The sequence below is a fragment of the Felis catus genome, chromosome B1, assembly GCF_018350175.1.
Source record: "Felis catus isolate Fca126 chromosome B1, F.catus_Fca126_mat1.0, whole genome shotgun sequence".
NCBI lineage: Eukaryota > Metazoa > Chordata > Mammalia > Carnivora > Felidae > Felis > Felis catus.
In genome coordinates, this window is record NC_058371.1 from 133,067,749 (window position 1) to 133,081,962 (window position 14,214).

A 14,214-nucleotide genomic window follows, 5' to 3' on the forward strand; every position below is an offset into this window, starting at 1 on the left:
TTGAAATAATAAATGGTATTTAAAATAGAAAGTTCTAGAACCTTTAATTTTTCTGTCCATTAAGTCTCCCTTGTGTATAGCTGCCCTAGATGATATATTGTAGAAACACTGTAATATTCTTGGTAGCCACAAATTTTAATTGTGGATTATTTGTGATAAAGATGTTGCTCTGATCCCAACTGATGAGATGAAGTTATTTTCTCAGTAATCAGTCTTTAAGCCTCTCTCTGTGTGAGATACCTGAGGACTTGGAGTTCTTAGTCTGCAACCAGTTATTCAGTTTAGCTTTAAACCTTGTGACTCATATTGCCCATGACCATAAAGGTATTAGTAATATGGCTTAAATACTAGATGGGCATACAGTTCTAGAAGATCACACTGTTCCTTGAATTCATTGCTCCGAGGGCCATTTGAAGCAAAGGTAATTACAAAGACATACAATATAATTTGGACTGATTCTATTGCACTAAGTAGAAGACTGTTAAAATATTCTTGTGTCGGGTAATTTAATGATTTCTAATAGGCCCACTTATCACACAAAAAAATTCAAGGGTTTGGATCCAAAAGGAAGAAAAACATAAAGGAGAAACGTGAAAAAGAAGGAAAAGGGAGGTAAGTTGCCCAAATTCAGGCAAAGTAAAATAGCATGAAGGTAAGTCATAGCTGAGTTTAAAATACATCTAAATTAGTTGACTTTTATATTAGTGACTTTTATAAAGAGATATACCTTGTTTCCGATGCTGGGGACAAATCTTAGCGAGAATATGATGGGTTTGATTTTTCTTTCAAAATTTAATTCCAGAGTACAGTGGTTGGGTTTGAAATTCATACGGTAAGTTAATTTGAATTAAATGTGATTTAGGACCATAAAAATGTTTGCTTTCAGAATCTACTGGCCAGTAAAGACCACACTGATTTACTTGTTTTATTGAATCCACTCATATTGTGCTATTCTCTACCAACCCATTTGCCTTACAAGATTTTTCCCGTATCATTTTCTCCTTGAGAAATTATAATTGTCAGTAACAGCATCCAGGCTATGTAAAGGTCTAGTAAGTCTCATGGGGGTAGAAGCTTAAGGTGGATTTATGTGTATATTATAAAAAAAAAAATCTCATTTGAGCCACTGGTGATATGTCCCCAATACTAAGCATGATGCAATAGTGGTGGTGGAGATTGGTGGGTAGAGACTGCAAATTCAAATAACTTCAGGGGCCAAACAAGTATGTTGAACTATGAGATTATAAGGAAGTGTATGAAGTGTATGCAATGTTATGAGCCAGAGAATGCATGTCTTGTCTAAAGGCATCCAAAGTTTTTTAAAGCTCTGTTCTAGGCTTACAAAACCTGAATTGAGGCATAATTTAGCCTGACCACTATTGCAATACCTCTAACTAAGCAGCCTATTTACAACAGGAATGGGACTTAGAAAAAACTAAAAATCTTCTAACCCTTTAATTCCAGACTCTTCCTTCAGAATGAAAGTTCTCCTCTTGGCTGGCCTTTTGAGCACTGCCGCTGCTCTGCCCATCCCTGTGAGTACATCGGTTCCATTTTCCACTCCATTTCCATTCTAGAGATAGTATTTCTGGGCTAGGAGGCATATCCTGTATCTTTTCCTTTCACAAAAGAGAAAGGTAGAGTCCAAGGAAGTTACAGAATCAGGAATTTATCACTGTTTCTCAGCCCAGTGGTCTTCTCAGCACAAATCTCAGTTCCACATAGCATCTGTAAACCACGTGACCTTGAGCAAGGAACTAACCCATGACTTCCCAGTCTGTAAAATGAGACATAAGAACTACCTCAGAGTAGTGCAAAGATAATAAAAATGTTTCTAAAGCACATAAGAGTCCTAACTGGAAAATAGGAAGTTCTCAAATAAATTTAGGAAGCTAGAACTCAAATTCCACAGTGACCTGGGTCTTAGTTATGTAGTTTGAATTGGGTTTCTTTATAATGCCTTTACCCCAAACCATCTCATGCTGACTATAGCCGTGCCTTCCACATCTATACAAATGAGATCTCTGAGTGTGATCTGTGTCGATTACAGTCTGAATACGGAGGGCACCAAGTAGACAAGAAATCCTCTTTCCTGCACATTTTTTGACAAAGGAGCTTTCAAAGTGAGGGAGCTTTCAAACTTTGTGTTTGGGGATTCCAAATTTAAATTTACATTTCTACATGCTCTTCACTTTGAACTTCTAAATGCTGAGAATGAAATTGAGATCATTGTTGATTCGAAGATAAAGAGGCATGCAACATGTAATTACTCTTAAGAAATGTAAGTAAAAACATCATTTGGAAATAAGTTTAAAAGCCAAAAGTACACCTTCTAAATCACTGGACAAAATTAATTCAACCTTTCCCCATTGGACACACAACTGCTTTTCATTTCAGAAGTGAAGGTACACCACTGACCAGCGTAACGCTCAATAGTGGCTTGTTACCTATTCTCATCAAATCTCTTTGTAATAAATAATGTCTTGCCATATGTTGCTTTACCTTGTTGCCGGTGCTGTTTTACAAGCTTGAACCATCTGGAGGAAGTTCCAGTGGACAGGTAAACTTCTAGTTGTTTTTTTCAAATGACATGTTCATGATTTTAAAAGTTTACAGTTGTCTGAAATGACTGGCATCATGTCTCTTTTTTTCAGAGATTTGGTTTTTACCCGCCACAAGGACCGTCATTTTTTCCTCAGATCCTGTTTCCCCCACCTCCACAACTGCCCTTGGTAAACATGGGTTTGGGGACTCTCAAATTGCAAACAAACAAACAAACATTAAAAAACCACTTATTAGTTAGAGGATAGTTATTAAATTTAAAATTTGGGGCTTTCACGTGTTGCCAGGCACGAGCTGTTCACACCCTCTCCCCGCATAGCCTGCGGTGGAGTGTGACAAGGAGCTAGCAAATTTTCCCCAAAATTTTTGGTGACTTCTTTCAATGTCCTTCTATACTTGCCATCAAAAAGGTGTTTATACTGAATTTCCTTTGACTGTGATGAGCCTAGTTGCACTTCATGAAGGATATACTAAACTCTTTCCATAATACCTGTTCTTTTTCTAAATCATCTTGCTACTTAGTTTTTTCTAAAAAGTTTTTGTTTTTTCAGCTTTCTCCCACAGGTCAAACAGTATAATTATTTTGCTCTTTCTGCTGGATCCTCTCCAATCTCTCCTAATGTCTGGATTCTTGGCCATCTTTTAATAAAGCCCAGAACAGTGCTAAATATACAAATAGAATTTCCTTCACTTTATATGTAATACTTACATTTGTACAGACAGATAGCATTCAATTGATATTTACTGAGTGTCTACTGCATGATAGGGTCTATAGTGAGTGCTAGAAATACAAAAATTATGAGATAAGTTCACAGTCTGATGAGAAAAAGATTCATAAATGTAAAAATGTATTTTGATAAGTACTTCTAGGTGCAAATACAAAGTTGGCTTAGGCTGTGGGTCAAAGACTTCATTCACAGAGGAGACATTATCTGAGCCAGATCATGGGGGGGTGGGGGGGGGCGCACTGCAGGCAGAGGGAACAGCAAATGTATCTGAGGGACCTGAGGACATGGCAGTTTGGGAGAAGAATGATCAGTACAATGAGGTTGCAACACAGATTGGAGACATGTTAAATTTGGACAGTATTTAAGCAATGATGCTGTGAAAAATTCACACACATTTTAAAATAGCATCTGGCTTAACTTCTTGTCTACCACCTATTTTTAAAATAAACATGATTTTGCATAGTGTTATATCTAAATGTAATAAGCACCTTCCTTTTGCTTGTATTTAATTTCAAACTGTTTCTCAACTTTAAGTAGGCTTTTGGAAATTTGTCACTAAAGTTGAGGTCCCCAGTGGAAGTCTTTCCCTTTAATGTTTTCACGTATCCTACTTGAATCCTAGCCACTAAATTTCTGACTACTTGCATTTATCATTAATTGCTAGTCATTTTGGTTTTAGTCAAGGGGCGGGGCATTGTTTCCCTTTTGTGGTAGTGGTGGTGTTGCTGCTGTTGTTGTTGTTGTTTTGGCTGAAATCCAGAAATATTTTTTTTAAATTAATGAAAAATTCTGAAGTTTTGGTTTATAATTAGAATATAAGAGTCTCTGTTAACATCTTATGTAAATCTGTGTGGCAGTAAAGAATCCCTAGCATTTGAAGTGGAAACTCTTCCTTCCACCAGATGGCAGAGTAGTATTAAAAAGCAAGCAAAGAATCAACTACTGTAGACAAACTGGTGGTGAATTTGCAAGAATTAACAAACACATCAAACAGATTCCTTTTGGCTTTAGATTTGACTAATGAAGCAAAAGAAGCATATCTCTTGAGAGAGAAAAAAAAAAGATTTAAAATCCATTAGAATCTAAGCTTCACCAAGTAGAAGGTGGGCTCGTTGAGAGCATATAATTGTTCAATAAATACTGGATGGATGGATGGATGGATGGAAGGGTAAGTAAATTAGGAAAAAAGCTAAAACAAAATTGTTTTATTCACACTTCACTTGTTTTCCTTCTTTTTTTGTAGATTCCGATTCCTTTTCCTTTTCCTTATTATCCAAATCAGGTAATTATACTTAAAGTTTCCTTTAAGAAAGTATAAAACAGTGAATTATTTATAAAGCCCATTTTACCTCTAAAACCTTATGCTTACATCTGCCATTAATGAGAGAAAAATACATTCTTATTGAAATGGAATCTGTCCTAGAATCCTTTGAACTAGATTTAAGGTTATGGTCGTGTTATAAAAGGATTTCATTTTTTACAGGATTTTGCTGAATGGAGGGACAATTACATGACGAGATTGACTTAGTCACAAACCAAAAAATATGTTGTATATATTATAGCATACTGTTACTAAATTTTTAAATGATACTATTACAATGATAGGGAATGACATTATTAAAGTACTTCTTTCATAAGGAAGTGATCCTAAAATATAGTCTTTGCTCCAACCCAGTGAGCCTAAGTTTAATGATCTTTCCGAGAAGTCCCTGCTATGTTTGGAGACCACAAAAGAAAATGTGGACTATATGCTTCCAGAAATATAGGTTTGAAAGGAGGATGGGTACTATATTAGTGAATATGAATCTTAATGCCATAATTTTAGAAATCTAAGAATTCTAAAAAGCATGTGTTCATTAATCAAGGTAATATAAAATGTATAACATAGAAAAGATAGTTAAAATGCTGAATTACAACTCCCTGATTATTTAACTGCGTTTCCTTTATTCTAGGTCCTGACACTTAATGATCTTATAACGGTAAATATATCTGCCCTGTTAATCTATAAAGTTCATAAACATATTACATTCAACTCCCTTTATAAGATAGGCCAGCTCATCATAAAAATTTCTGTCTTTACTAGTCTAATTCATTTCGAAACAAAATAAATCTCAGCTGTTAAATTCAAAGTCAAAAAACAATCTCAGTTCATTTCTACATTCTACAAACAGTTCTACATTCATTATTCAATTCATACAAACTATAAATTGACAAAACAACCTTTTCCATCACTGATGAGGGTGAAAGTGAAGAGTCAAAAGACTTAGACTTACAGAATAAATTCCTTTTGGAGAAATGAAAAAGACTTGATTATTTCTTCACTAATGAAGCATTAGCATAAACACATTATACATTAAAGATTATCAAAGCTAAGTTCCAATAGATAATGCTGCTTTTTTTTTTTGGATGAAAGGCACACAATTCAATTTTTTAATAAGGCCCTTTATTGATACAGTAAGTTATTCAGAATATTAGTTCATGAAAACAGAGGAGAAAAACTGGAGTGGAGTTACAAAAGATAATACTGAAAAATTCCATTTCCTTATCTAAAAACATACTTTTCATACTTAAACATTTTCTGAAATCAAGACACATCTCACAACAGATACATTTATTCTAAGATTTCTTTTTTCTTTAAAATACTATCACTTAAAATGGTACATTTTACAATTGGTGGTATCTTAGAATCAGGGACATGGCAGTATTTTGTAAAAATGTCAGAAACTCAGGCCTAAATCATTCGTGTGCCGGAGATAAAATTTTTCAGGATTTGAGACTATTTAAAGCCAACCATCTTGAGGAATATTTAAGTGTCCCAGAAACTTGAGACCAAACAAGCTTCTGAGTCTAATCAATAAGAACCTAAGTCTCTTGAGTTCAAGTGCTAGTGCTCTTCCCATAATCCACTCTGTTTAAGCAATGTTATAGTCCATTTCCAAATGGCAGACAATAAAAATTCTAGCATATTTCTAACGAAAAATGTTTTAGGAAACTGCCTTCAATGATTAATCATTAACGATTACAAAATTGGCAAGTTCACCTTTATATCAAAACCTGCAGAAAGAGCACTGGCCTGTGGTTGGAAAGCCTAGATTCAAACCTCTCTTAGATTCTAATTTCTCTCTTGATTTAAATCTCTTTTACAATTAAATTAGCTGTGTGACCCTGGGTAAAGGTATCGGTTTACCTCCCAGGTCTCTTCCAGTGCAAATATACTCCTCAGATACTCATTCACATTACCAGATCTGGACACTTAATACCTATTTATACTTTCTTTTTTGGAAAATTTTTAGAAGTACTCTTGGCCACAACCTATATCCTGGAAAGAATTCTGACAGAATAACTTCTAGAACTGCCATACCTTCATAGCCCAGGATTCTCCCAGGAATCCTAGTTAAGTCAGAAAGCAGGAAGAGTCACCCTTAAGAAACAAACACCACCTCAGGTATTGTTCTTGCCTAAGCAAACAATGGGACAGTGTTTGACTTACATATTCTTGCATACACACCGGGATGGACAGCTCTACAAATACGAAGGGATTCACTTTCTTTCACTGGTCAATTCCTTGAGCAAGCTGCCAGTCTGTTACGACAGAAGGACCCGTGGAAGCTACAAAGCAATACTTTTCCAGTGACACCGCTTATGTAAACAAACTCTTGAAGCCAAGTATTTATAGTTGTCCTAAAATTTTGGGTCAAGTATTATTCACATAGGGAATTTTCATACTTCAAGAAACCTAGCACTTGCATGGATATGTACACAGTGAGCTTCTTAACTGTTCAAGTTTTTATTCTTTAGATACAGTAAATACAATTACAATATTTCTGTGAATTAAGGGAATTTAAATCTAGATATTGCACATTCATTTTAAAATCTTATATCATGTAAATAAACCTCTAAATAAAATGGAATTCATTTTTCAATAAAAACAAATTTTCATATAGAAAATCTTCTAGCTTATATGTGTGCTAAGTTACAAATATGTTAAAAAATAAACCCATTAACAGCACTAGCATTGATTTTCTTCTTTCAGTTAATCACTTCTATTCTGAATGAACTTGAGGTAAGTTCATATTAATTTTAATGTTTATTTACTACTGAGAGACACAGAGAGACAAAGCATGAGCACTGGAGGGGCAGAGAGAGGGGAGACACAGAATCTGAGGCAGGTTCCAGGCTCTGAGCTGTCAGCACAGAGCCCGACGCGGGGCTCAGACTCACAAACCACGAGATCATGATCTGAGTGGAAGTGTGACGCTTAACCAACTGAGCCATCCAGGCGCCCCTCATATTAATTTTTAAGTTATTATAAAGTATAAACCTATTTAATGGACTGAGGGTAATGTCTTTTTTTTTTTTTTTTTATCTTTTAGGGCTTCTTTGGGGTAAGACTTTATTTCTATGATTATATTGATAAAAACAAGTGACATTTAATATCAGGAAAGGTAAGAATAACTCTCCTCAACTATAAAAATATATGGCAGAATCAAACCCAACTGACCCAAATTAGAGCTCCTGAGTTATAAACTCTAAACAATTTAGATCAGAATTTCTGCAGGTCTAAAAAGGTATTTTCATAATGCCATGGTATTTGACAAAATTTCAGCCTACGAAGTATATGCAATGTTAAGAAATTTCAAACAGTAAATTTTTCCTCAAGCTTGTTTTTGTTTTATGGACAATTCATAGTAAGCAGTGAGAAAAGTCTGCTGTGAAACTACCAAATCTAGAAATGGCCTCATTTCAAGGAAGGCAAAACATCTCCTTAACACCAAAGCATCAGCTTGCTGGATGGAGAGGCTACAAATCTTGAGACTTCTTTGATTCTCATCCAAGTTTGTTCTCACTTTAAAATATATACAAAAGATAAGCTTTGTGCAGTGGGTGTATCATAGCCAATGAGGTTTATCCAAGGCACGATTATTGCTAATTGAAAATACATAAAAAAAGATATATTCCTTTTTTAAATATCTGAATTAATGTCAAAATTATTAATTATATATAAATTAATGTTAATCTACCTTGAGAGAAGCTAATGAGTCAAAATATTCTGAGTCCCAATTTTGAGAAAGAAATTGGATTTCACCCGTTTTCCTCCTTATACACTTCATTGCCTCCAAATGCTTACTTAGTATTTCTTACCACTTCAAATGCTCTTATCAGGCCATCAAAGGCCAAGTGGGAGAAGCGAAGTGCTTTGTTGCAGAAAAACCCAGTTGAGGATTCAATTTATCAGCATTTAAGATGTAACAGGATCATGTTATTTTCTATCTGCCAATACACATGATTGTATGAATACTAACCCATCAGCAATAAAATAACCATAAGATGGGAGATGTGAGTGGAAACAAAGAAGAAATTATGGCAAGAATACCTTCATATAATAACTGTAATCTGTATTGTTTATTTTGGCAGAGATAATTCTCTCCCTATGTCAGAAGTTATATACTAAGGTTAGTAAAATCTCCAAATATCTTTCAAGTACTACTATATATTTAAATTTTTTTTTTATCTTAGGAGTTTAATAGTCTCAGGTCACATCCATATTGATAAATTAATAGCATGATGAAAGGTGTACTGATGAAAGCAGTAATTAGCCTACTTAAATTATAAATGCTTCCTTCAAATGATGTATTTTTAAATCAGTTTATTAAAACCTCACAAATATGTTAGAAAATAATACCAACCACCGTTTCTTATACTGTAAGAAAATATAGCATTTAGCTTCTAAAAGTGGTTGGAATTTTCAAGTGCCAAATATTCAGGTTTTAGATTGTTATGTTCTTACTATGCAAGTTTAGCATATGCTTCCATTTGAGTCTGAAATGCTGGCAAGACAAACACCGAATTGCCACCACATATCCTTAGGTCCAGATATTATCAAGTAAATTCTCTTTGGGTTCAAATTATGCAAACAGTTACAGTGATGCTAGTTAAATCAGCTGTGACCTTAAAGTCAAGTCATAAACCATTAAGTGTGTTACTGTTAACGTGAGTACTGCTTAAATAATATATAATCTTCCAAACTGCAGACTTAACACAACAAATCATCAAAGCTTCATGATTTTAGTAGGGAATACAATACAGAATAAGTTTTGGAACCTGGCAGACCAGGATTCAAACCCCAGCTCTGTCCCTTACTGAATAACCTTGGGAAAATCTTTAGAAGGATCATTTTCACCTGTGAAATGGAAATAATACCAAACTTCATAGGATTGTTGTGAGGATTGCATGATATAATGTAGATACTCAGTAAATGGTATCTGTTATTACTATTTTACTAAATAGTAAAATATTTTTAGATAAAAAGTATTCAGAGAGTATTCTTCCTTATACCTAAAATATAAGAAAAGCAAATATGGCATCAATATCACCTAGTGATATAGGAGCAAATATTCCTCCAGAAAGGTCTTCAACTAAAATTTTAATATGGTTTTTCTTATTATAGATGATGCTGGATATTTATAACACTTATCAGAAGATTACTTCTATCCTATTTTATAATTTTGCATACTTTAGAAATGTTCCAGAGAAAACTCTAAAATGCCATGAAGAATTCATTATCAATAGACCATGTGCTTTAATCATTCTTTAAATAAAATATTACCTACTATCTTTTCTAATGTCAATTTAAATGTTTCAACACTATTAGATGTAAGTAAATGTTGACCTTCAGGGAATTGCTCAAACTTTCTCAAGAGCTTTTGTAAGCAGCTTTAAAAATTCTATTCAGTGCCAGGAAAAAGCAGTCTCTTCCTGCCAAACAGTAAAAGTAGAATCCAACTCTGATTCTGGGAGAAGGCCATCCTACCCCTCAGCTAGTGAGCGGGTCATCCTGGTCAAGCACAAGTCCCTTATTACATACCAGGGACCAGGATTTTATGGATTTTAGAAAATTAATACCATACTTAAACCTTGTAACTCTTCCAGAGGGGTCTGAAACAGCATCTGGAAAGCAAACATTCTAATGTTTCTCAGCAAACCTTAAGTCGCACTAATGAGGAAAAAGCTTCCTGTCAGTTTAGTTCAGGTTTACCACCAAAGTAAAAGTAGCTTTGACACTAAATTAGCAGGGGTTGAGGGGACTTGTGATTTACATTAGCCCAAGTTCTGTTCTCAAGCTACAGAATAAGCCTAATATCTTTTCCAAATATGTGAAGAAAAGGAAACCACCATGTCTCTATCCCTTATACCTCCTTTTCTTCAGATGCCCCATCTGTAACCCAACTAGAATGAAGACGGAATTATGATGGTCCCTACTCAAGGTTGACAGGAGTAAATATCATGGGATTTTCTCAATAAATATGTTAGCCAGGATGTGATACACATGCCCACTAAGACAAGTATTATTTTCATTCTTCTTCCCTAGGTATCGAGAACATCAACAACTCTTTCCTTTCTCTGGGAATTATAATGTTAACGGTGGGCCTCTCAAAAACCTATTCCAATCCTTATTCCCTTCCTAACAAATAATATGTTTAACTCTCAAAGGCTTCCCTCTCTCATTTCAATCCTTTCTGAACATCTATTTTTATTTTACTTCTCAGAGAAAGCATGGGTGGAGGAGAGAGGCAGAGGAAGAGAGAGAGAGAATGAATATCCCAAGCAGGCTCCATGGTGAGTGTGGAGCCCAACATGGGGCTCAATCTCACAACCCTGGGATCATGACCTAAGCCAAAATTAAGAGTTGGACACAACCAACTGAGCCACCCAGGTGCCCCTGAACATGTATTTTTACTTTATTTATGATACATACAGTTACAGTAGAATGAAATAAATACATCAATTTAAATTACTAATTTCCAGGACATATTTTTAAATTCAGAATTTTTAAAAAATGAGAACACGAGCTGTTCACTGATATTGATCTTTATTAACAAGATCAATTTCCTCAATAAACTGAAATTTCCTCAATAAACTGGTAATTCTGAAGTCAAAACAAGGTTTTCATTTTTTAAATCAGCTTCAACAAGATCACATAAAGCAAATAATTTAAAGACAGGTTAGACACTGGCAGTGTTCTCCTAAAGGAGCCTGATATTTATGCCAGGAACATCCTTCAGACCCTAGACCAACAGGAAAAAAACAAAAGAAAGAACATGGAAGGCAGAAGTAATGGCTGACCCTAAATTTATCTTTATTCAGGTTATGGTTCTTCAAAGAGCATCAGCTGTTTCGATTTGGTTTAAACCATGTTTAAATAGAATACATAAAAAATATGTTGTTTATATTTCTTCTGACTGGAAAGCAGAAAATTATGTTTTGCATTTCATCATATATACTAATTTTATTCTGATTAAAACCTTCTAAATGCAAACAGTTTTGAAAGTGAATGAAATAATTTCCAAGTGACCGTGCCTGCCCCCCTTATCTATCCTATGAGCTCTGTGGTACCGCCTTCTTTTCAGCACGTGCTCTTCTGCACTTGGCTGACACAGAGATGAGGCTACAACCCGCGACACTCAGCATCAGAGTTCTCACTCCAGTGTGCATCTCGTTTCTCTGCCACGAGTTTGATGAATTGAGAGTGACTGGCATAAAGCTGGAGTTGATCACTGATGTCCACCCATTTCACTTTTCCAGCATCATCTCCAGCTTCTAGGGTAAGGTTATCCATTATCTCACCTATTGCCAAAGCACAACATCACCAAGAGAAAGTAATTCATTTATTTATGTCCTTTTCAACATAACTCTGTAGCTTCAAGTATTCTTACTGAAAACAATTTAAATCATTATTGTATTAGGTGCCCCAGGGAATTAAAAACTAGAAGGTTCCAAATTTTCCAAATGCCCAAATTTTAACCACATTGCTAAATTTTAAGTAGAGGCACCAGTAAGGAAGCTTTTCTCTTTAAAAAGTAAGAATATTGGCTTTAGCTTTAAAAAAAAAAAAGTTCGTATTAAATGAGTATGAAACTTACATCAAAACAAGTTCTAGAGGGATTGGAGATTTAAATGTAAAAAAAAAGAAAAACAATTATTGGCAATTCATTTTACACTCTTAAGTGGACCTTTCTAAAATAAGCATGGGGGTGCCTGAGCAGCTCAGTCAGTAAGTGTCTGACTCTTGGTTTCAGCTCAGGTCATGATCTCATGGTTCACTGATAGCACAGACAACATGGGATCCAGCTCTGCATCAGGCTCTGGGCATATAACTTGGAGCCTGCTTGGGAGTCTCTTTCTCCCTCTCCCTCTGCCCCTTCCCCCCACACCCCAACCCCAAATAAATAACCATGACACCAAACCAGAAATCATAAATGAAAATATTTATATTTACAAATAAATATATTAATTAAAATCTTTATAATTATCAAAAAAAATAAAAATAAAGCTCTTAATCACTGTTGGGAATGTAAATAGACTATTTCTGTAGGACAATTTGGCAATGCTTATCAAGAGCTTTTAAAAAAGCAAATGTTGTGGCACCTGGAAGGCTCAGTCGAGGAGCCAACTCTTGATTTCAGTTCAGGTCATGATCCCAGAGTCGAAGGACTGAACCCATCATTGGGCTCCATGCTGAGCATGAAGCCTGCTTGAGATCCCCTCTCTCTCTCTCTCCCCCTGCTTGCACTCTCTTTCTAAAAGAAGAAAGGCACCTGGGTGGCTCAGTCAGTTAAGCAGCCGACTCTCGGTGTTGGCTCTGGTCATGATCTCATGGTTTGCTGACAGCACAGAGCCTGCTTGGGATTCTCTCTCCCCCTCTCTCTCTGTCCCTCTCCTGCTTGCTCACGCTCTCTCTCAGAATAAATAAACTTAAAGAAAGAAAGAAAGAAAGAAAGAAAGAAAGAAAGAAAGAAAGAAAAGAAAGAAAAAGAAAGAAGAGAAAGAAAGAAAAAGAAAGAAAGAAAGAAAGAAAGAAAGAAAGAAAGAAAGAAAGAAAGAAAGAAAGAAAAGGAAATTGCTCTTTGATGAGAATTCATTCCGCAAATACCAGAGTGCCTCTTATCAAGTCAGTTTAATAAACACAAGTTTACCTGTTTCATCATGGTAGTTCACAGCTTCTGTCTCCATCCATGCATTATCAGTGTTTCGAGGATCATCGACATATCCTTTATATATCTATTTTTAAAAGGAAGCAGACAAAAAAGTGTACAAACACGAATGGACGGAGCAGATGCCTGCTACATCGGAAATGTAAATATCCTATTACAAAGCAGTGTGCATATAATTAACTGTACATTACAAAGTTAAGATGGTAAATTATATGTCATGTATTTTTTACTACAATAAGAAAAAAGTGCCAACCTAAAATTGTCAGGAGGCAATAATTAAGCATTTACTTATGATCAGAGAACTGCAATTCTGGGTACAGAGATGTGGGTAGCAACCCAGTGTCCCACTAGGGAGCAAAGTCAGAGGTTTTTAAGATGGAAAGAGAATGCTTGTATAAGTTGTTTTCAAAGAATTTTGATTGGCGTTGCTGCAGAAAACTAATCTTGAGTGAATATAATTGGTTGCTAAGGCTATCACTAAGCAAGTCCCTTTAGTTGCAGGTGTTTGTATAGAGTCTTTGGAGTATTTGCGGTTTAGCCCAGTTTAAAAGATCAGGGCTCCACCTGGTGAGGAAGTACGTAAGTCCCACCTCCCTAAAGGCCTCTCAGCTCCATTTTAAAACCCCTTGATATTAAGTGACTCCTTATTTCACCTTTCACAAGTGAAATGTAAGTATCATAGAAACTTTCATGTAACATTCCACATGCTTGTTTTAAATTTCCTAGGATAAGTATTCTCAAGGTCAGCTTTAAAATTCACAAAACCCTCAACTCTTCAGACTCTAATTTCATAATTTGAGAATAGTCTTATTTGGGCCATATGACTTTTTTAAAGGCTCTATAAGTATTTTTCTGCGATTATATATAAGTATATTTTATATATATATATAATTTCTGTGATTATAGTTTCAGACATACAAAGATAAGTTTTT

At 35.1% G+C, this 14,214-nt stretch overlaps 1 protein-coding gene and 1 pseudogene across 7 annotated transcripts in view; one reads left to right on the forward strand and one right to left on the reverse strand.

The window, feature by feature from the left end:
* The window catches only part of NUDT9 (nudix hydrolase 9), a 101,472-nt gene that overhangs the window by 53,881 nt on the left and 33,377 nt on the right, over window positions 1-14,214 (reverse strand). For 3 of the 7 annotated variants that reach the window (XM_011281777.4, XM_023252949.2, XM_019829261.3), the window contains exons 7-8: window positions 13,265-13,349; window positions 11,144-11,915 (exon numbers count right to left, since the gene is read on the reverse strand). In XM_011281777.4, coding sequence (XP_011280079.1) covers window positions 11,737-11,915; window positions 13,265-13,349 — 264 coding nt within the window. In that variant the 3' untranslated portion in view covers window positions 11,144-11,736. Of the gene's footprint in view, window positions 1-1,451; window positions 6,873-11,143; window positions 11,916-13,264; window positions 13,350-14,214 lie in introns of those variants that run through there. The other 4 variants (XR_006596962.1, XR_006596961.1, XM_019829262.3 and 1 more) reach the window with 2 other exon arrangements.
* Window positions 8,160-8,280, forward strand: LOC111560241 (annotated as a pseudogene).